The sequence below is a fragment of the Suillus fuscotomentosus genome (assembly GCF_016647785.1).
Source record: "Suillus fuscotomentosus strain FC203 chromosome Unknown F5891scaffold_25, whole genome shotgun sequence".
NCBI classification, from domain to species: domain Eukaryota; kingdom Fungi; phylum Basidiomycota; class Agaricomycetes; order Boletales; family Suillaceae; genus Suillus; species Suillus fuscotomentosus.
Genome location: NW_024539537.1, coordinates 444566 through 465307, shown reverse-complemented (window position 1 = coordinate 465307; position 20742 = coordinate 444566). Strand labels below are relative to the sequence as shown.

The 20742-nt window shown below is 45.4% G+C and overlaps 7 protein-coding genes across 7 annotated transcripts; 3 read left to right on the top strand and 4 right to left on the bottom strand.

The window, feature by feature from the left end:
* Nucleotides 1-5312: 5312 nt before the first annotated feature.
* On the bottom strand, nt 5313-5684 carry F5891DRAFT_1188315 (uncharacterized protein; the record flags this gene model as incomplete). The annotated part of the gene is made up of 2 exons (XM_041366981.1): nt 5313-5507; nt 5562-5684. 2 exons carry the CDS (start codon nt 5682-5684, stop codon nt 5313-5315), a joined length of 318 nt encoding a protein of 105 aa, XP_041226401.1.
* A 92-nt stretch (nt 5685-5776) lies between these two features.
* On the top strand, nt 5777-7025 carry F5891DRAFT_1225459 (uncharacterized protein; the record flags this gene model as incomplete). The annotated part of the gene is made up of 6 exons (XM_041369496.1): nt 5777-5876; nt 5994-6011; nt 6301-6380; nt 6406-6496; nt 6718-6802; nt 6854-7025. The coding sequence occupies 6 exons, from the start codon at nt 5777-5779 to the stop codon at nt 7023-7025; spliced, it is 546 nt and encodes a 181-aa protein (XP_041226400.1).
* A 1416-nt stretch (nt 7026-8441) lies between these two features.
* On the bottom strand, nt 8442-9165 carry F5891DRAFT_1188314 (uncharacterized protein; the record flags this gene model as incomplete). Its single annotated transcript, XM_041366980.1, has 6 exons — nt 8442-8634; nt 8674-8772; nt 8822-8841; nt 8877-8957; nt 9006-9097; nt 9153-9165. The coding sequence occupies 6 exons, from the start codon at nt 9163-9165 to the stop codon at nt 8442-8444; spliced, it is 498 nt and encodes a 165-aa protein (XP_041226399.1).
* A 397-nt stretch (nt 9166-9562) lies between these two features.
* F5891DRAFT_1188313 (uncharacterized protein) lies at nt 9563-10848 on the bottom strand (the record flags this gene model as incomplete). The annotated part of the gene is made up of 5 exons (XM_041366979.1): nt 9563-9655; nt 9736-9767; nt 9827-9938; nt 10652-10693; nt 10741-10848. 5 exons carry the CDS (start codon nt 10846-10848, stop codon nt 9563-9565), a joined length of 387 nt encoding a protein of 128 aa, XP_041226398.1.
* Nucleotides 10849-14618: 3770 nt separating this feature from the next.
* On the top strand, nt 14619-15222 carry F5891DRAFT_1188312 (uncharacterized protein; the record flags this gene model as incomplete). Its single annotated transcript, XM_041366978.1, has 2 exons — nt 14619-14726; nt 14785-15222. The coding sequence occupies 2 exons, from the start codon at nt 14619-14621 to the stop codon at nt 15220-15222; spliced, it is 546 nt and encodes a 181-aa protein (XP_041226397.1).
* An 898-nt stretch (nt 15223-16120) lies between these two features.
* On the bottom strand, nt 16121-17856 carry F5891DRAFT_1032012 (uncharacterized protein; the record flags this gene model as incomplete). The annotated part of the gene is made up of 7 exons (XM_041361644.1): nt 17834-17856; nt 17538-17774; nt 17358-17487; nt 16542-16604; nt 16414-16495; nt 16253-16337; nt 16121-16159 (listed from the first exon to the last, which is right to left on the bottom strand). Coding segments are annotated over exons 3-7 (384 nt in total), but the record flags the coding sequence as incomplete, so codon positions are not given.
* Nucleotides 17857-19230: 1374 nt separating this feature from the next.
* F5891DRAFT_1188310 (uncharacterized protein) lies at nt 19231-20516 on the top strand (the record flags this gene model as incomplete). Its single annotated transcript, XM_041366977.1, has 5 exons — nt 19231-19338; nt 19386-19427; nt 20141-20252; nt 20312-20362; nt 20413-20516. 5 exons carry the CDS (start codon nt 19231-19233, stop codon nt 20514-20516), a joined length of 417 nt encoding a protein of 138 aa, XP_041226395.1.
* Between the last annotated feature and the right edge of the window lie 226 nt (nt 20517-20742).

Sequence of the window (20742 nt, the reverse complement as noted above, 5' to 3'; positions counted from 1 at the left end):
TTTTTGCCTTTTCTCTCCAGCTTTCACTGCTTTTTTCAGTGTCACATTTTTACCACTCTCTTCCTCTCATCCCTCCCGTCATAGAAACATATAGATAGGATAAGCACTACGTAGTATATCCTCCAGAACCAAAACACAGCAGAAGCGCAACTCAGTAGCCCCTTCTCCCAAGCATTACAGCTCAAAAATACTCTGCCATTATAGGCTAGAGGGAGTGGCACCACACAAAATGCACCAAAAAATGAGGCTGGCAGACCAGCAAGGACATGCACTACCAAAAATGACAACATAAATGACACTGGTGAATGAAAATCAACACGTACTGCCAAAATACACAAAGAAAATGAAACAAGCTGACCGACAAAGACATGTACTATCAAAAATGACATCAAAAACGAGACAAGCAGATCAACAAGGACACGTACCATCCAAACCGACATGAACAAAAAGATAAGAAAACCAACAAGGCATGTACTATGACATTCCTTCTTTTATTTGTGCGTTGTATGTCCTTTTGATATCATTCCTCCTGTCATTTTCACATTTTACCTCTGTCTAGTTCTCATTTCTTGCTTTATTTTCGCATTTTTGCCTCTCACAGTGGCTCTCATTCCTCCTTTCAGTTTCACACTTTATATTTCGCATTTTTGCTTCTCTTGCTCTTTCTCGCTCTCGTTCCTTCTTGTGTTTTCCTGTCTTACTGTCTTTTAAGGTCATTCCTCATGTTATTTTCTTATTTTACATCTGTCCAGCTCTCATTTCTTGTTTTATTTTCGCACTTGGCCTTTCTTTTCAGCTCTGATTCCTCCTTTCAGCTTCACACTTTTAGAATTCGCATTTTACCGCTCTTAGATATATAGACAGTAGTCTATGACAAACATGTATGAGATGGTTTAAATCATTATTCACTGATACTATCTGAAGCCAGCGAGAGAAAGGGAAGGCTCAGCAAACGCCAGCAGGGACGTCAAGCGTCCCACTGCTGGTCAGTATTGATATGAACTGAAATGATGGTTACCTTGCATTTGACACGAGGGATGGTTTCCTTTTGAGAGCAGGGACGATTGCCTTTTTTGAACAGGGACGCAGGGACGGTTGCCTTTTGAGAGCAGGGACACAGGGATGGTTGCGCACCGTGGGAATAAAAGGAAGCAGGGACGGTTACATACCTCTGAAAAGAAAAACAGAAGGTGTGAGGTAAGGAATTTTCATTTCTGACCAAAAATAGGACAGATGGGAAAGAAAAGAAGCAGAGATGCCCCATATAAGGCTAGAGCAGGGATGGGGACGGGTAGAGGGGTGTAAAAGTTGAAACAGATTGATAGGTCACATGACCTAGCCTACACTCAAAAAGTCATAAGTTCAACTCTTGCCATACGCAGGAATTCTTTTCTTCAATTTTAACCACACTGTCTGCAATGTTGACCTGACATGTCTGACATCAGACATATAACTGGCCTCAGGTCAGTCATATTTGGTGTCGGAAATCAGAACCATATGTCTGATACCAGATGTATACCAAAGTCAGTCAGGTCAGTCCGGACACTCTGAATGAATAGTTATATGCAGAAGTCTACAATATTGTATAGTCAAGACTGACCTGACTGACTTTGCATACAAATCAGACTGACACTTTGACTGTATCCACACTATATGGTAATTCCACGCAAATATGAGAAGTTTATATTTGCGCAAGATGAGGGTACATACTTTTCATGCAAATACAAGGTTATATACTTTTCCCACAAATATCAAAAGTTTATATTTGCGCAAGATGAGGGTACATACATTTCACGCAAATTTGAGAAGTTTAGATTTGCGCAAGATGTGGTTACATATGTTTCACGCAAATATGGCATGTGCATATTTGCGCAAAATGAGGGCCTTTACATATTTTTTGTGAAAATATGACATGTGCATATTTGTGCAAAATGAGGTCACTTATGTTTTACACAAATATGACATGTGCATATTTGTGCAAAATGAGGTCACTTATGTTTCACACAAATATGACATGTTCATATTTGCGCAAAATGAGGTTACATATGTTTCACACAAATATGACATGTGCATATTTGCGCAAAATGAGGGCCTTTGATATACCATAACGCAAGCTTAACCTAAAGGTAGTTGCAAAAACATGGTTAGAATAATACTATAGGGCATATATAGTTGTTTGTGAAGAATGCTAGGTGTTTCAATTGGGTTACACTATCTTAATATGGTAATACAGTAACATGAGATGATACTCAGTAAAATGAGCATAACTCATGTTCCTGACCACCAAATTCCTTGAAACATAGTGCAATGGACTCCCAGTGATCCATTCCATCAGATAGGATACCAAAAACAATAGGAAAATGTGTGATGATATATATAATATACAGCCATAGGGTGTATAGATTTGAGATGGTTTCATAGTGTTCTGAACCAATATGGAATGTGATGTGCGAGTTTGCCTGATACCCCCCTCAAAGATCGATTTTTCTAGGCTTCCCATGTCTTGCTAGGACTCCAAAAGTATGTTTCCTGGGGGTTCTTGATGCCACTGAATACGATGGTAAAGCTAGTTTTGTCAGGAAAAATCAGGCCGTTGAGATATGCAGGGTCCCCCTCCCCCCCAAACTCATATATCATGATATTATGTAAATACCAGTATATAAATGTATGTTCCTACTGTTTTCCAATTATATAAAGTGATTGAGAATAGTATCAGAGCTATTTGAGGCCATCCTGAATAAAATATGTGAGCTTTCCTGATATCCCCTCAAAGATCGATTTTCTAGGCTTCCCATGACTTGCTTGTCCTCTAAAAGTATTTTTCCGGAGTGCTCTTGATGTCCCTGGACACGATGGTAGAGCCCGTTTTGTCAGGAAAAATCAGGTTGTTGAGATATAGAAGGTCCTCCTCCCACCTCCTACCCCATATATCTTACTATGGTTAGTTTTAACTCAAAACCGATACTGTAAATCATGGTCCCAGTGTTTTTAAGACATAGAAATCGATTGGTGATGATCCCAGGGTCTCTGGAGGTCGAGAATATTGAGTTTGGTCACAGGTATGAAAAGTCAGTATTTCGACATTATCTCCACATCCCAACCGCCGTTTTCTTTTATTCTGGGCTCCTATTGATCCTTGGAAATCCCTCTAACATATGTACCAGCCCAAGAAGAGAAAAAAGTTTTGAACTTTGAAACCTATTTCTGTTTTGACCATATAAATAAGAAACAAGCTCATCCATCAGGGAGTTGATTCGAGAATGACATAGCATTATAAAAATTTGTCTAGTGTCTAGCATAAAATTGACATAACATCCATCATAATCGCACTCAGCTTTCCAAAGCTTTAAATAGTTAGACCACACTGGGGAAACCCACCAAAGACATGATTATTACACATATCTGGTGGATTTTTGATCTGATTTTACCAATTATATCTTCACTTTCCACCTCTCCATCTGTGATGTGACAGGTCTTTGAGGTCCTTGAAGATATCAGTCAAGTTCACAATGTCAATATCATAGAATGCACAATGGTGAAAATAATGGCTGTGTCCTGCAGCTCCATTGCACTTGTTGTTGACACTTTTTGATAGGTAGACACATGCTACAACATCTCGGAGGATTAACCTCAGAGCTTTTTTACCTTTCTTGTATCTCTTGGAACCTTCCTCACCATAGAGCAGGTAAGAAAGTGAATTTTTAGTTCAAGTTGACCACATTGTGCTTATGTAAGCAGTGTCACTCTGTTATGCTGCCTCACCCAATGATTGATTTTTTGAGGCTCCATTTGACTTGCCTGGTTGTAAATAGAACTTGATACATAGGTTATTGACCAATCTGAATGTGATGGCAATGCTGATTTTGTCAGAAAAAATCATTACTCAGAGTCATGGTACCCCCTCCCCCTACCTACTCCACCAAGAGGCATGATTTTATGTCATTACTGATGTACAAAAGGATGTACCTAGTGTTTAATGAGCATAGAAATGTATTGGAGATGGTTTGAGAGCGTTCAAAATCAATATTGAATGTGATGTGAGTGTTTGCCTGATGCCCCCCCTCAAAGATTGATTTTTCTAGGCTTCATATGACTAGCCAGGACTTCAAGGGTATTTTTCCTGGGGGCTCTTGATGTTTCTGAACACGATGGTAAAGCCCATTTTGTCAGGAAAAATCAGGTTGTGGAGATACAGAAGGTTCTCCTTCTCCCTATTATCTTATATATCTTGCCATGCTGAATTATGACCCAAGACCAATACAAAAAATGATGGCCCCAGTGTTTTTAAGGCCTATGAATTGATTGGTAATGGTTTTGAACTCTCCGGAATGCAGGGGTTATGAGATATGCCAAATGTGCAAAGAAATCAGTATTTTGACATTATCTCCGCATCCCAACCGCCATTTTCTTTCATTCCTGGCTCATATTAATCCTTGAAATTCCCTCTAACATATGTACCAGCCCAAGAAGAGAAAACAGTGTTGAACTTTGAAACCTATTTCTGTTTTGACCATATAAGTTGCACAAGATTTTCCATGCAAATACAACACATTCAAGAATCTGTATGAAATAGGAGAAGTGATCGATTGATGGATCAAGGACAGGCAGCGAATTGAATGAAACATTTATATTTAGAAGTGTCGAATAGCCGTACTATCCCTAAAGTCTTGCAAGTCTTAGTCCCAGATTTCAGACGTCGCCAAAGTCTTTGATGTCCCAAAAGTCTTCAAAGTCTCAGATTTCAGATGTCTTCAAAGCAGGCTGAGGGTAGCTACATTTGGTTAACTAACTAACACCAAACTAAGTAGTTGATTATATTGGTATGGAAGATTAACACGAGGGAAAGAAGAAATTGAGATTGAAGTGGTGAGTGGGGTGAATGTCAACAGTGGAAACTAACTGGGCAGATATGGTGTGAGGTGTGGTACACAATATTCATATAGACGAGCCGGGAGAGGTATAGAGCAGTAAACTGACTAGAAAACTGACGAGAATATGGACTATTGTGCAGTTAGACGTTAGTTCTCCTTGGCTGTGTCATATGTAGGACTCACAGTTTATTTGGTTGCCTTCGTCGATGACGCTTTACATCGCTTGTTCAATAAACATGTTCTCCTGTAATGAATGATATTAAACTGAATGAGAAGAGCAGAGTAAGGTGAATATACCATGATAACGTCCTCAGAGTAAGGCGAATGTACCATGACAACATCCGTGTCAACGTAGATAGCGATGCGTGCTCCATCTCAAGTGTTTGCTGTAAAGAGTGATGTTACAGTGAATGAGAAGATCAGAGTAAGGTGAATGTACCATTATGGTGTCCGCGTCAACGTCGATACACGAGTGCGATGAGCCACTGCTTCGGGCAACTTGTCATCGCTTTCCCTGCAACTCGTTCGCACACCCTCAGAAATGAGACTGTTTGTCCCAGCAGCAGCCGCTTCAACATCTGCTGCTGTACGATCAAGCACAGACGGTATATTGGAGCGACTACGATAGATTGGTGCCTGCTAAATGAAAATGTATAAGTACGAGGGTTGGCGAACAAAAAAGACGCTTACTTTGCCCACTCTACGTTGGCTTGCAGATCTACGCACAATCTGCTTGGCGAAGTACGCCGCCAACGACGTCCCTTCCTCATCGCAAAATTTCACGGAACAAGCATCGGAGTCCCAATATGCCATCCTATTGATCTTTTTTTGTGCTTCTGATTTACCTTGATTGGACGGCTTCGGATGAGCCGACAAGGTATCGATGTTGGCACCTGAGATACAATATGTCGGCGAGGCCGCAACCGATGATTAGGCAGTGGGCGGTCGAGACTGGAAATCTATGGGTAACATTCTCTCCAAGTGGTATAGGGAAAGAATGGACAAGTAAGTCCTGTACATACGATGGTCGCACTTGAACATCTGTAACGGGGTTCTCCGACTGGAAGGACCGCAAGTGACAAGTCTGCACCTATGGAATGAATAATGAGTTATAAAATCCAGCTTTTTCGCCAGTACATGGTAAGTTAGTGGCGCCTTGGTAGCCATTTGCGGGTTGTGATTTAGTTACTAAATAGAGATGACTCAGTTGCACTTCTGCGAATAGGCTGAACTTTTAGGCACAGCATTTTGAATGTGTGTATTTGAATGTATGTTATGTAAAATGAGTATAATATAATGATGATCGACGGAGCGCACACCTCCTTCCTTTGTGAGATCTCTCCCAAATGGAGCAGGCCAGGCCATGGGTGGGCCATGAGCAGTGTTCACCTTTGAGCCAGTGGTAGATGCAGCTGGAGCATCCTTGTAGACTGTCTAGTCTCGTGCGACAGCCCACTTTGGACCGCATATGCTCTCAGCAGTCTGGTCAACCAAAGGGTTGATCCCAAGGTAAGCGAAGTGGAGATCTACATAGACAAGAGTAGAGTCTGACAAGGAAGTCAGTGAGGACTTCTTTCTTGTGTCCTGGGACTTCGCGGAGGAGGGTCCTCTGGCCGGGGAAGTTGGTATGACTTCTTTCTTGTGTCCTGGGACTTCACAGAGGAAGGTCCTCTGGCCGGGGATGGGAATGTCAAATTTGAGAGCCTTTGCCAATCGACATCACCTGGAGCTTTGAAGTGCTGAAGAGGAGTGTGGCTGCGACTCTGCGTGACGTGGTGAAGTAATACAAACGGCGGGTTCATAATATGCAAAGGTAAATTATTTCCAGAAGGTCACTGATGTGTAGTACGGCACTACGGCGGGTATATCTGCAATCCGGTGGCAAAAACACAGCCAAGTGGCGGACTTTGGCTGACTGTTAAATTACCTAGGTACGTGCACACTGGTACTGCTAATTTTAGGAATGATTCATTCCATCGTAGTACGCGTATGCGACTCTTTACAGGCTTTTCTGAAGAATGGTGCCAGGGTATTCAGTCCGAATCAGCAAAGCAGCGATACATCCTCATGCAAAGAGCTGTGGCTGCGAATGACCCACAAGCCGAGTCAGACTCTGCTGAACGGCTTTCAACACGAGACTTAACTACTCTCTAATGTGGCTGATCGTTCCGCTCCCAATGGCAAGGGCTTTTATTACATTACTTATCTTCACCGCACTCTCGTCGTTATCGATGCATCATATAATCATTGTAGTCTACATACATTATGGCAGCATTTGCGAATAGAAATTGCAGTCTAACAGCATTCGAAGACCCGGTAAAGATCTGGCAAGCTTGCCACCTGCGCGATGTTGCTGTCCAATGAGAATTTGGGAGCTGCCAGGTACTTGCGCTGAAGGTACAACAATTCAGATGGTGAGTCTGAACAATATGTTGGGTCTTGCAGAACCTAGCTGCTATTCGACCCTAAAGGGTTTCTGGACTAGGCTTAAGGCTCAGAGGAGAGGAAATATCATAGAAAACTGCTGAGCACTCAGACTCATACTGGTAACTGGTGAAAAGATTGCTTGATTATGTAAGCTACAAAAGTGCCAACATAAGGTAAGGTAAAAACAGTCTCTACAAGCCCAGCCAGAAATGAATCCCTACAGCGCATCGCGCGAAATAGGATGATTTGAATATGCCATGCTTCAGATTTCAGCTTTTCTTCTCCATCTTCGTCAGAGGCAGCCGCTGAGACGACGGACAGTGGGGCTAGGGAGTAGAATCACGCTAGCTCGCGCAAAAAAGAACTCAAGCGCTATGGATCGTATTCCTAGAGCACCTGAGACAACTTAATACCTGTGGAATGACAATGTGGCGTTGAACGTACCTGAGATCAAAGACCCACGAGGAACATGGGCAGCTTGTCAAGCTTAGGGGTGTACTCGCGTAATGGGTGCGGAAGCGTCTTAAGATCGCCAGTCTCTGAAATGAAATGTCCAATGAAAAATACTCAAGCAGCATCTCTCGGCGATCCATCAAGGTCTTCACTATTCGCTGTGAAAGAATGTCGAGCAGATCTGGCCAGAGTGCTGATGATTGATCATACATCGATGATCTCGTCGTTGCTCATGCCACTGCGCGCAGCGTATTCCTCCACATCGATTGCAAACTTGACAAGCATTCAAAGAGATGGAGAAGGGTCAAGATTGAGTTGGTTGCAGTCTCCAAATTGCTACAACGCAAGCTGATAAAACATTTCCTCTCTGTGATTACTACATCAACACAAGCCTTCGAAGGAGACCAGTAATGCACGATTGACCATGTGAACGTTCTTGTTGCGTTGAATCAAAGCGAGACGCCTCGAGAGGTCAATCACGCCGACAAAGGCATGTTTCTTGACGATTTCAGTCAAGTCTGGAGGTCCGGACTTTGTGCTGAGAAAGCACCTCGTTCGCTACTGGACAAGATCCAAACATGATTTACCTGGAGATTTGCGCAAACGCTTACCGTGACTTCCCAAAGGTCCCCAACAATCAGCCACAGGTCCCTCCTTCCGTGAGGCTGCAGCGTCCGTCAATGAATGCATTTAGAAATACAGACGTCGAGTGCATGCATATATCCATGTATCTGATACTCGAATACCCACGAGCTTCTGCTGAATGGCATCTGATATTCGCTTGATGATGGCTTCTTCGTTCAATGTCAGATTTTGCAAGATAACGATACGGGAAAAGGCAGAAACCGACGATTTATGAACCACAAGGACACTGTCTTTTTGCCTTGGTAGTTTGCGTCAGTGAAACGAGGGTCTGCCAAACCACACTTCCAGATCTTCCGAATCGTAGAACCTCTGACGAACGACCTGAGACGCATCTGAACAGGATGGGGTTGAGAGTTCAGGACTCAAGGGAACCAGCCTACACGATGCATTGTAGGGCATCATCGACGATAATCGAAACAACATACCTTTTTGCACCCGAAAGACGCTTTGGAATTATGCACATCATAACTTGGTCATTACGTCGAGTGTTCGGGCATATCCTTCAGAGGAGCTTCGGAGAGCAGACGTTAGGGTAGATGTGTTATGAAGGATTTCATCTATCTGCGGTGAATTGAGTGATGAGAGACTGTTTGACTTCTGAGGACATACTATGGTGGTAGTTCCGTTGTTTCCAGCACAAACTTTCAGGTCTGGTGCGTCTCGCTTTTGATGGGACGAGACCGCCATCAATGTAAGCAGCCCTGTAGGATTCTTGTCAGGTCTTCTCGTTCCGTGCACATTTTATCATATACATACTTCCAAGCGCCATCGCTTAACTTGGTCTTTGCTACCACTGTCAGGTGCGCGACATGGGTTATAAATGCGAGAGCCTCCCCTCGGAACCCATGAGTAGGCCAGCTTGGAGAGGTCAGAAGATATCAAAGCGCTCAGCGAGCAAGGGTAGGTCTTCTTTCTTCAAACAAGCTCAATGGAATGCCTTGATGCGAATGCGAATGTGAGAAAGACGTATGTGAAGGTGAATTTCAATGCTTATATTTGTATCTATACCGTGGTTGACCCAGCGCGTACTTCGCCTGCTGCAATTCGGTTGATAAGAGACTCATGGAGTCTTCTTATTGGTCAAAGGCCGAGTGGTTCCAGAGAAGGAGAGCGACGACCGCTTGCCATGCTCGAGAGGACAAGGCGCTCACCAGACGCATGGTGGGCTACGAAGCTACGGGCACAAGCTCGTTTTGGAACTGGTCAACCATGGCTTCCATGCCCTGATTGAGGATATCGAGGTCTGTCTCATTGGAGAGCTTGAGAAGATCTGCAATAGCAATCATCGAAATCAATGAGTACCTCAGTGGGGTTGGAAACGAGCAGCGCCTTGCATGACCTTGCCTACTTGCAGAGATACGGTGTCCCTGACTAAAGATCCCAAGTTAGTTTGGACACAGTATAAAGGAAGAGGAAAATATCTAACGCACCAGAATCACGGGCAACAACCAGCTCCATGATGGCTAGCACAGCTTGCGCGCGTACCGGGAGTTCGCAACCTTCCAGGGCCAACGCCACAGCGCAGGAGTGATTGTTCAAGTGCTATGAAGGATCGACGTCAGCATGAAAACAACGCTTATAGTAGACATGCCTGCCTCATCAGTAGCTTGTGACATGATACCGATCATCGTAAGGGCGCCGAAGCGCTAGGCCGGTGTGGGATTTCTATTTCATATTCTTGTGAGTCAATGGACATAGTAGATGCGACAGGGACGCATGAGCACAATACAGCGTTGATGAACTGGAGCATCGGAAGGAAGGTCGTTTTTGTGCGATCGCTGGTGAGGGAGAAGTGGTGTCACTCACAGGGGACAAGAAGGTCTCGTGCTCGTCTTTGGCATGTGAGATACTGACGCAAATAACAGGAGAGAGACCAGGTAGACTCACCGACACTAGCACCAACACATTCTACGGGATCTGCCTCCCGCATGGCTTATTTGGACGTGTCGAAAGTGAGCTGGGAAAATGCAAAGTCAGCCACGAGGCTGTCAAGACTCAACATGGGTCTTCAGGAGCATTCACATTGACTTTTGGCTTGATACTGCGAATAGAGGCGTCAGCATGATCCGAGGGATTGAAGGCCGATGTGAACCATTCGGCGAAAAGCTGGAAGATTTGGTATTGGCATTTCTTGCCCAGCCATGCCTGCCCTTAAACGTATGCCAAGCCCGACTTGGTGAAGGTACACCTTGAAGATTTCTGGAGCGAAGATAGGATAGTCATGAAATGCTGTGCAAATACATCGTACACCATACCCGTTCAGCATCGATGATGGGAGTGGAGAGGGATCGCCAAAACTATAATACTATTAGAAATGCACAGAATATTTGAAGAAAATATGCACCGATGGAACAGTCAACCGAGAATTCCATATGCCCACTTCTTGGTCTTCCACCATCCCAATCTTGAAATGGCGAGGACGCGATGTTCGTTCATATGCTGAGGTAGGCATGGTCTGGATCTGCAGTGAGTGGCCGTGCGCTCTGCTATAGCATCATTTTTCATATAAGGAACAAGGACCCAAGGCGCCCAACACATTCACGTTAAAGCATCCGACTGAGCTGCAGCAGGTGGATAAACCATCAGAATGAAGCAACGTGTACTGCTCTGGCCAGACCTTTGGCTAGAATCGGAGACGATCAGCGTTGTGATTCATACGTAAATTCAATACTTGCAGAGGACATTGTAACCACACATTCAAAATGCTGTGCCGAAAAGTTCAGCGTCTATTCGCAGAAGTGTAACTGAGTCATCTCTATTTAGTAACTAAATCACATGCCACAAATGGCTACCAAGGCGCCACTAACTTACCATGGTACTGGTGAAAAAGCTGGATTTTATAACTCATTATTCATTCCATAGGTGCAGACTTGCGGTGACCCCTCCTGGTCGGTGAACCCCATTACAGATGTTCAAGTGCGACCATCGTATGTACAGGACTTACTTGTTCATTCTTTCCCTATCTGCCTAATCATTGGTTGCGGCCTTCAAAGTCCGTGCACACCACCTACGGCTCTTTCAGGCACGTCTTAAATTGCCATCTATGGTCTGAGTCAATGTTGAATGTTCCTCTTGCGCAGGGTTAAGGAGTGCGTTTTGGTGATTTTTTTTTTCCTACTGTATTTTCAGCTTCATGCATCCATCTGTAGCGCAAGTTGGCAACAATGCTGCAGCAGTCGTTCCCAAAACTGACGAGGGCTCGTTACGTGGAGAGGACCACCAGTATTGAATGTTCTCCAGGACTCGACCATTGCGTCGAAGAATGGAAAGGACAAACAGTCTCATTTCTGAGGGCGTGCAGAACGAGTCGCAGGGAACGCGATGACGAGTTGCCCGAAGCAGTGGCTTGGGTATACGACCTGGTGTCTGCATCGACACATGCCACGAGACCGGCCATAACTTGCAGTTGGAACGTGACCTTGCTCGCAAGGTGAATTGGTCGAGCGTTCGAGAGCGTTCGGTCTTCCCGGATACCATACCCTCACTTGGAATAATGTTTGTTGCCCGGGTCCACATCGATTATAGGCGATGACCTCTCCATCATAATCACCACTCACTTATTATTTTACCATCTCACGATGTCATCAATGCCCCAACCATACTGCTATGCCCTTCCATCTTCTTCAACACAATGCCTGTCTCCAAGTCCCAAAGATGAAGTGTCTTGTCGTGTGAGTCAGTAATCATTCGTCGTTTATCGGGGAACACTGCGACTGTGATTATGCCCTCCTCGTGGTCTTCAAAAGTTCGAATGGGTATGGTGCTTGGAATGAGCTGTGACATTTTACTGGAGGTTGATGATGTTGTGCACGGCCGAGGGATTGTGGCGTCTTTCTCTAAGTTACAGAGGTGCGTGTATTGTGCGCTTTTATGTTGCTTCACCACGCTAACCATCCTCGTTTCCATAGACGCCCAAGACATGAGGCAGTTGGCCATCACCATTTCAGCAAGAATGCTCCCAATTGATCATAAGCGACTGCACTGGCTACATGCGTCCGATATCTGTCTTCACGGTTTCAAGCTTTACCGAGACATCAAGCGAGTATCACACCTCTCCAACAAACTTTCAAGCTCAAGTCTTATATCTCATGACCGCTCACCTTGCGGCTCGCTGTAGACTAGTATAAAGTATCTGCGTATCTATGGTGCGTCTTGTAACTTGTTGCAGTCTCACCCTCTAAGGATTTGGAACCAGGGACCCTTAGACTAGATGGGTGACGCGGACAAGATTACTATTACATCCATCAGCGAGGATGAACCGCTCGTGGGCAGAAGGGAGTTGTGGAGCTATTATCGCGAGTTCCGGTCCATATGTATCGACCCTTGTCAAAGCTGAACACCAGCGTGCTATAATGGTGACAATGTGAGTCGGCCAAATATTATCAGGCCCACTTTGCTTATCTATGTTTCACACAACCAGGGTGTTTATTCTCTGGGCTATACACAAACTCTGTTCTAGGGGCTTGCAACAGCAGCGGGATATGATCCTGTCGCAGGCCTCAACTGCTTCTGGGCAATATGTATTTCCCTGGGGTAGCATATTGTCTGTCCGGACCATGTCAAGCTCAATGGCAGTGACATTCATGCAGTGTGGCTTCGCAATATATGAATTCTTCCCAAAGTGTGGAAGACTCTCAGCGTCTCCAACCTATCTTGATATCTCGTCTCTCGCCTGCCACAAGCGCCCTTGTTCTTGCTGCGTCAGTTGAGTTTTCTCCCTCGCTCACTTTCTATCTTGCGGATTTTGACTTGCATGACCAGTGTTGTGCGTTCTTTCAAGTATGCCGCCCTTTTTGTGCAAATGGCCTTCCACGAATCCTTGTGTCTCTATACCATCTTATCCATCCTTCTATGATCCCTTGTACTACCCGGATGAATATCCTGCTGTATTTGCCACAGCTGGTGGTTGGAGTCTGCTCTCGCAACCCACCATCAAATGTGTTGAAGATGTCGCTCGGGCCGCCGCGTCGTCACTATTACTTGGCAACCTCTGCATATTACTGTTTCTCTAGATGGTACTTTTACGTCTTTCACTCAGGCTCACTTTGAGACCCCGACTTACTTTTATTAAATGCTATGAGGCATGTCAGGGCAACCTCTCCATGCAGGTGTCCTTCGTCTTTGTGGATTCTTTGCCTTTCGAATGAAATACAAAAAATTGTCTGTTGATTTCATATTCTAGGCTTGCGCGCTTTGGGCTTATCATGCATATCACGTTCAGGTGACTCTTGTTTGTAAATGTAATGCACAACATGGTCTTAAGCGCACAGCTCTTAAACAATTCATTGTGAGAGACAAACAACATTCAGGATAATCGCATAGATGGTCCACTTTCTGTTGACTTCCCTCTCATGCTTACTTTTCCACAGCAGTCAACTGATGGAGGTCCTGGGATGCCCGGTGGGCTGTGGAGAATAGTACGTATTGACAAGTCAAATTTATCAGCTATAGATAACAATATTTGGCAGAAGCAACTTCTACTATAACTATCACAGTTACCATATCACGAACTCATGAATTCACTGATGATATCATCGCTCTTGTCCAATCTGATGACAACTTCAAGTTGTGCGTCTTTGTCGTGTTTCGCTTTGCATCGCCCAGATAACCGATTGCTGGATGCAGGTTACACGACTATCAACCAACTTTAATCACAGGGTTTATGTGGAACCTACAGGCGTGTCAACCGTTTTCTTATTTGCTTGAATTTGTGGAACTGTACCGCTCATAACCTACTAGAGTACGTACCAGCCAGCCCACAAATACTACTCTGGTCCCAGGTTTATGTGGGCCCCTGTAGGTTATCCTATTGCCCATTCAAGTTGAGAAATGGGCCATGGCCCAAGATAACTCCTGCCGCAAGAAGTGTTTCATGTGTTTCAGAAAAACTCATCCAGAAGCCCACCGGGTTCGCTTGTTCCTATTGCTTCATCTTCACACATAATCTGATATCTCTGCAATCTTTTGTCTCCCACCACCACCTGGTCAATCCCACGGAAGATGTTTCGCCTCACTTCGCAGCAAGACAAAAAATCTTTTTGCTCGACGTGCTAGACGCCCCAACCCCTCCCAACTCGTTTCTCCCTTGGCAGACATAAAACAGGTGGGTATCACCTTCAGTGAATGCATATTGCAATATCCTTAACAAATGTCCGAAGCAGGACTCTGGGCAGCTCATGGTACCAGAAGAGGTAGTCAATGAGCTTCCGAACATTAATCTCCATGCAAGACCCCGCCTCAGATCAACATGGTCAACAACAGTCCGACAAGCTTCCCACAACAGACCAGTCGATGCACGAAGGTCAGACAGCCCATGGTGCCGAATTGAAGGTACGTCCCATAAAGTTATTCTTTTTTCTATCCATAATAGACAATATGTTATGATCAGGACTCCACAACCAGGGTAACTGACAAACCCATTTTGGACAAGGCAAATGAAGCTCGTGGGATTCTAGAGAGGCCATTTCTGGCTCAAAATTCGCGTTCAGGCCCGTGCCAGCTGCGGCATCGGGAATCAATGGTGCAGAATGACCCAGTAGCTGTGGTCGACTACATCACCCCATTGCGCAGAAAACTTTCCGAGTTCAATTCCTTCGTTGATACGATAGCAGAGGTATGGAATTTCATCAGGCAGCGATTGCATCAATTATCTTGCAGCAAAGATCTATACATATGCCAAGGCAGCATGGGGCGTCCTGCCGGTTGTGTTGTGTCCAAGGTATTTATCTATACCATACCTGATGTTTCTGATGCACGGCTGACTGCAATGACATCCACAAGCAACTCGGGACGACTCAATCAGCCAGCTCCTTTCAAAGATGGATGAAGTGTACGCGTTTCTCTCAAGCATCGTGCAAAATGGAGTCAGGGACTGGGCGAGTAGGCGCCATTATATAAACAGTATTGGTACTGATATAGATAGGAGAAAAAGAGTCTACAATAATTAAGCACCAGATACTGCTGGCTCGGGCGCAGTTGTGTCCATCACGTCATGCTGTGTCGCCGCACGTTTGATACTTTGCGTTTCCTATTTGCTCTTCTTTCATTCACTACTATCATAGGCGACGTCCGCTTCATTTCATGGAGTTGTTGCAAAAAAAATGCAAGTCAGTATCAGATAACTTTTGGAGATACGACGGATTCATTGCTACTCCAGAACTTGGAGACATCATGTCAATGTGTTCACATTACGACTGACGAGAATCCGCAGAGTCTTATTTTAGTTCGGACGGCTTAAAAGAAGCAGAGCACTGAATTGAAATCTCGCGATGTTGACTCACCCTGGAGTACTATAACATAGAATGATTGTTCTGTTGTATGCGCCTGCCCTAATCAGCCGCCCATCCCTGTGCCCCTTCGTCACCTCAACGCCAAACCAGATCACCGAAGTAGCCATACACAGCGCGACGGAAACCCCTTCCCGTCTTGTTGATGATGACCTATATGACATCGGGTCCTACCATAGAAAAAGCGCAGTTGGATAAACCAAGGAGACCGAAGAACTGGTCGACGCAAGCCGGACGCAATGGGATGGGAAGTATGAAAAAGCCAAAATCCACACCATGTTATCAGAACCGGGCTCAGCCATCATGGTCTTGGAGAACGCGTAGTAAGGCACCTGGAAAATGTTGAACGCAATGTTGTACGTCCTGAGAAGGATATGGAACCTCGTGTACTGTACATGTTAGAGGGATCATGGGTCGAAGAAACACGTTGAGCAACACCGACTCAAAGTTTTCTGTCCGTATTCCAATCATACCCCACTGCAAAATCAAAATAAAGACAACATTAGTCACCACGAGTCAATACCGTTGATGGTCACATAAACAAGTACGTGAAATACAAGCGCTACATACCATCTTCTTCATACTCATAGTCGAGGTAGTAGCCTGTGACAAGCCCAAGGGGGTATTTTGCAGGAACGAGATCGAACTTGCTGTTCTGGCAAATGGTATCGAGAGTTCTGGTGGTGTTCAGCCCGTCCAAGAAAGTGCCAGGTGTGGCTCAAGAGGCAGACAACCGAACAGTACATCTGTGTGTGAGAAGAGATATGCAAAGCTCTAGGGAAGATGCTTGTATGTCTTCAGTGCAGCCATGACCTGATGTTCGTGTGAGTCGATTTCTAAGGAAGATTTTGCCAAATACTCACCTCCTTCCATCCAATCCTTATGTGGTGTTCACCTTCAGGCAAACTAGGGCCTGCCTGACCTGGGTTCTTAGGAGAAGCCTACTAGAGACAAGCTACAATATACTCATACTACCGGATACCAAGTAGTACTGCCCAGTACATGGTGAGACTACGTGTCAATCAATACAAACACTTCAAAGACTTGATCGACAACAAACTTACAGCACCAGGAGCAGCAAAAGCGCTAAGTTCAGCAATAAGATGGTTATATACTATGAACTTGTATCGAAAGATCGTTAGCTTCCGACGACCAATGACACAACCCTTACGATGCATGGTAGAGATATTACTGATATTCTTTTCCGTAAATTCTTCCTACTCATAAACTTCAGGAGGAATCTCGCTGCTTTCATATTTTTCTCTCAACTGGCGTGCATTCAGAAATGCACATGTAAGCGCCATACAGCCATATCATGCAGCTCAGCATATCACCGCGACAGCAAGTACCATCCGAACGCGTCATGGTCAGTAACAGAGCTGATGGTAGTAAACATGGCTGACATTATGGCGAAACTGATGTCATTCGCGATCAGGACCACACTAGAAACTGACTTTGTGCTGCTACCCCAGGGAAATACATATTGCCCAGAAGCAGTTGAGGCCTGCGACAGGATCATATCCCGCTGCTGTTGCAAGCCCCTAGAACAGAGTTTGTGTATAGCCCAGAGAATAAACACCCTGGTTGTGTGAAACATAGATAAGCAAAGTGGGCCTGATAATATTTGGCCGACTCACATTGTCACCATTATAGCACGCTGGTGTTCAGCTTTGACAAGGGTCGATACATATGGACCGGAACTCGCGATAATAGCTCCACAACTCCCTTCTGCCCACGAGCGGTTCATCCTCGCTGATGGATGTAATAGTAATCTTGTCCGCGTCACCCATCTAGTCTAAGGGTCCCTGGTTCCAAATCCTTAGAGGGTGAGACTGCAACAAGTTACAAGACGCACCATAGATACGCAGATACTTTATACTAGTCTACAGCGAGCCGCAAGGTGAGCGGTCATGAGATATAAGACTTGAGCTTGAAAGTTTGTTGGAGAGGTGTGATACTCGCTTGATGTCTCGGTAAAGCTTGAAACCGTGAAGACAGATATCGGACGCATGTAGCCAGTGCAGTCGCTTATGATCAATTGGGAGCATTCTTGCTGAAATGGTGATGGCCAACTGCCTCATGTCTTGGGCGTCTATGGAAACGAGGATGGTTAGCGTGGTGAAGCAACATAAAAGCGCACAATACACGCACCTCTGTAACTTAGAGAAAGACGCCACAATCCCTCGGCCGTGCACAACATCATCAACCTCCAGTAAAATGTCACAGCTCATTCCAAGCACCATACCCATTCGAACTTTTGAAGACCACGAGGAGGGCATAATCACAGTCGCAGTGTTCCCCGATAAACGACGAATGATTACTGACTCACACGACAAGACACTTCATCTTTGGGACTTGGAGACAGGCATTGTGTTGAAGAAGATGGAAGGGCATAGCAGTATGGTTGGGGCATTGATGACATCGTGAGATGGTAAAATAATAAGTGAGTGGTGATTATGATGGAGAGGTCATCGCCTATAATCGATGTGGACCCGGGCAACAAACATTATTCCAAGTGAGGGTATGGTATCCGGGAAGACCGAACGCTCTCGAACGCTCGACCAATTCACCTTGCGAGCAAGGTCACGTTCCAACTGCAAGTTATGGCCGGTCTCGTGGCATGTGTCGATGCAGACACCAGGTCGTATACCCAAGCCACTGCTTCGGGCAACTCGTCATCGCGTTCCCTGCGACTCGTTCTGCACGCCCTCAGAAATGAGACTGTTTGTCCTTTCCATTCTTCGACGCAATGGTCGAGTCCTGGAGAACATTCAATACTGGTGGTCCTCTCCACGTAACGAGCCCTCGTCAGTTTTGGGAACGACTGCTGCAGCATTGTTGCCAACTTGCGCTACAGATGGATGCATGAAGCTGAAAATACAGTAGGAAAAAAAAAATCACCAAAACGCACTCCTTAACCCTGCGCAAGAGGAACATTCAACATTGACTCAGACCATAGATGGCAATTTAAGACGTGCCTGAAAGAGCCGTAGGTGGTGTGCACGGACTTTGAAGGCCGCAACCAATGATTAGGCAGATAGGGAAAGAATGAACAAGTAAGTCCTGTACATACGATGGTCGCACTTGAACATCTGTAATGGGGTTCACCGACCAGGAGGGGTCACCGCAAGTCTGCACCTATGGAATGAATAATGAGTTATAAAATCCAGCTTTTTCACCAGTACCATGGTAAGTTAGTGGCGCCTTGGTAGCCATTTGTGGCATGTGATTTAGTTACTAAATAGAGATGACTCAGTTACACTTCTGCGAATAGACGCTGAACTTTTCGGCACAGCATTTTGAATGTGTGGTTACAATGTCCTCTGCAAGTATTGAATTTACGTATGAATCACAACGCTGATCGTCTCCGATTCTAGCCAAAGGTCTGGCCAGAGCAGTACACGTTGCTTCATTCTGATGGTTTATCCACCTGCTGCAGCTCAGTCGGATGCTTTAACGTGAATGTGTTGGGCGCCTTGGGTCCTTGTTCCTTATATGAAAAATGATGCTATAGCAGAGCGCACGGCCACTCACTGCAGATCCAGACCATGCCTACCTCAGCATATGAACGAACATCGCGTCCTCGCCATTTCAAGATTGGGATGGTGGAAGACCAAGAAGTGGGCATATGGAATTCTCGGTTGACTGTTCCATCGGTGCATATTTTCTTCAAATATTCTGTGCATTTCTAATAGTATTATAGTTTTGGCGATCCCTCTCCACTCCCATCATCGATGCTGAACGGGTATGGTGTACGATGTATTTGCACAGCATTTCATGACTATCCTATCTTCGCTCCAGAAATCTTCAAGGTGTACCTTCACCAAGTCGGGCTTGGCATACGTTTAAGGGCAGGCATGGCTGGGCAAGAAATGCCAATACCAAATCTTCCAGCTTTTCGCCGAATGGTTCACATCGGCCTTCAATCCCTCGGATCATGCTGACGCCTCTATTCGCAGTATCAAGCCAAAAGTCAATGTGAATGCTCCTGAAGACCCATGTTGAGTCTTGACAGCCTCGTGGCTGACTTTGCATTTTCCCAGCTCACTTTCGACACGTCCAAATAAGCCATGCGGGAGGCAGATCCCGTAGAATGTGTTGGTGCTAGTGTCGGTGAGTCTACCTGGTCTCTCTCCTGTTATTTGCGTCAGTATCTCACATGCCAAAGACGAGCACGAGACCTTCTTGTCCCCTGTGAGTGACACCACTTCTCCCTCACCAGCGATCGCACAAAAACGACCTTCCTTCCGATGCTCCAGTTCATCAACGCTGTATTGTGCTCATGCGTCCCTGTCGCATCTACTATGTCCATTGACTCACAAGAATATGAAATAGAAATCCCACACCGGCCTAGCGCTTCGGCGCCCTTACGATGATCGGTATCATGTCACAAGCTACTGATGAGGCAGGCATGTCTACTATAAGCGTTGTTTTCATGCTGACGTCGATCCTTCATAGCACTTGAACAATCACTCCTGCGCTGTGGCGTTGGCCCTGGAAGGTTGCGAACTCCCGGTACGCGCGCAAGCTGTGCTAGCCATCATGGAGCTGGTTGTTGCCCGTGATTCTGGTGCGTTAGATATTTTCCTCTTCCTTTATACTGTGTCCAAACTAACTTGGGATCTTTAGTCAGGGACACCGTATCTCTGCAAGTAGGCAAGGTCATGCAAGGCGCTGCTCGTTTCCAACCCCACTGAGGTACTCATTGATTTCGATGATTGCTATTGCAGATCTTCTCAAGCTCTCCAATGAGACAGACCTCGATATCCTCAATCAGGGCATGGAAGCCATGGTTGACCAGTTCCAAAACGAGCTTGTGCCCGTAGCTTCGTAGCCCACCATGCGTCTGGTGAGCGCCTTGTCCTCTCGAGCATGGCAAGCGGTCGTCGCTCTCCTTCTCTGGAACCACTCGGCCTTTGACCAATAAGAAGACTCCATGAGTCTCTTATCAACCGAATTGCAGCAGGCGAAGTACGCGCTGGGTCAACCACGGTATAGATACAAATATAAGCATTGAAATTCACCTTCACATACGTCTTTCTCACATTCGCATTCGCATC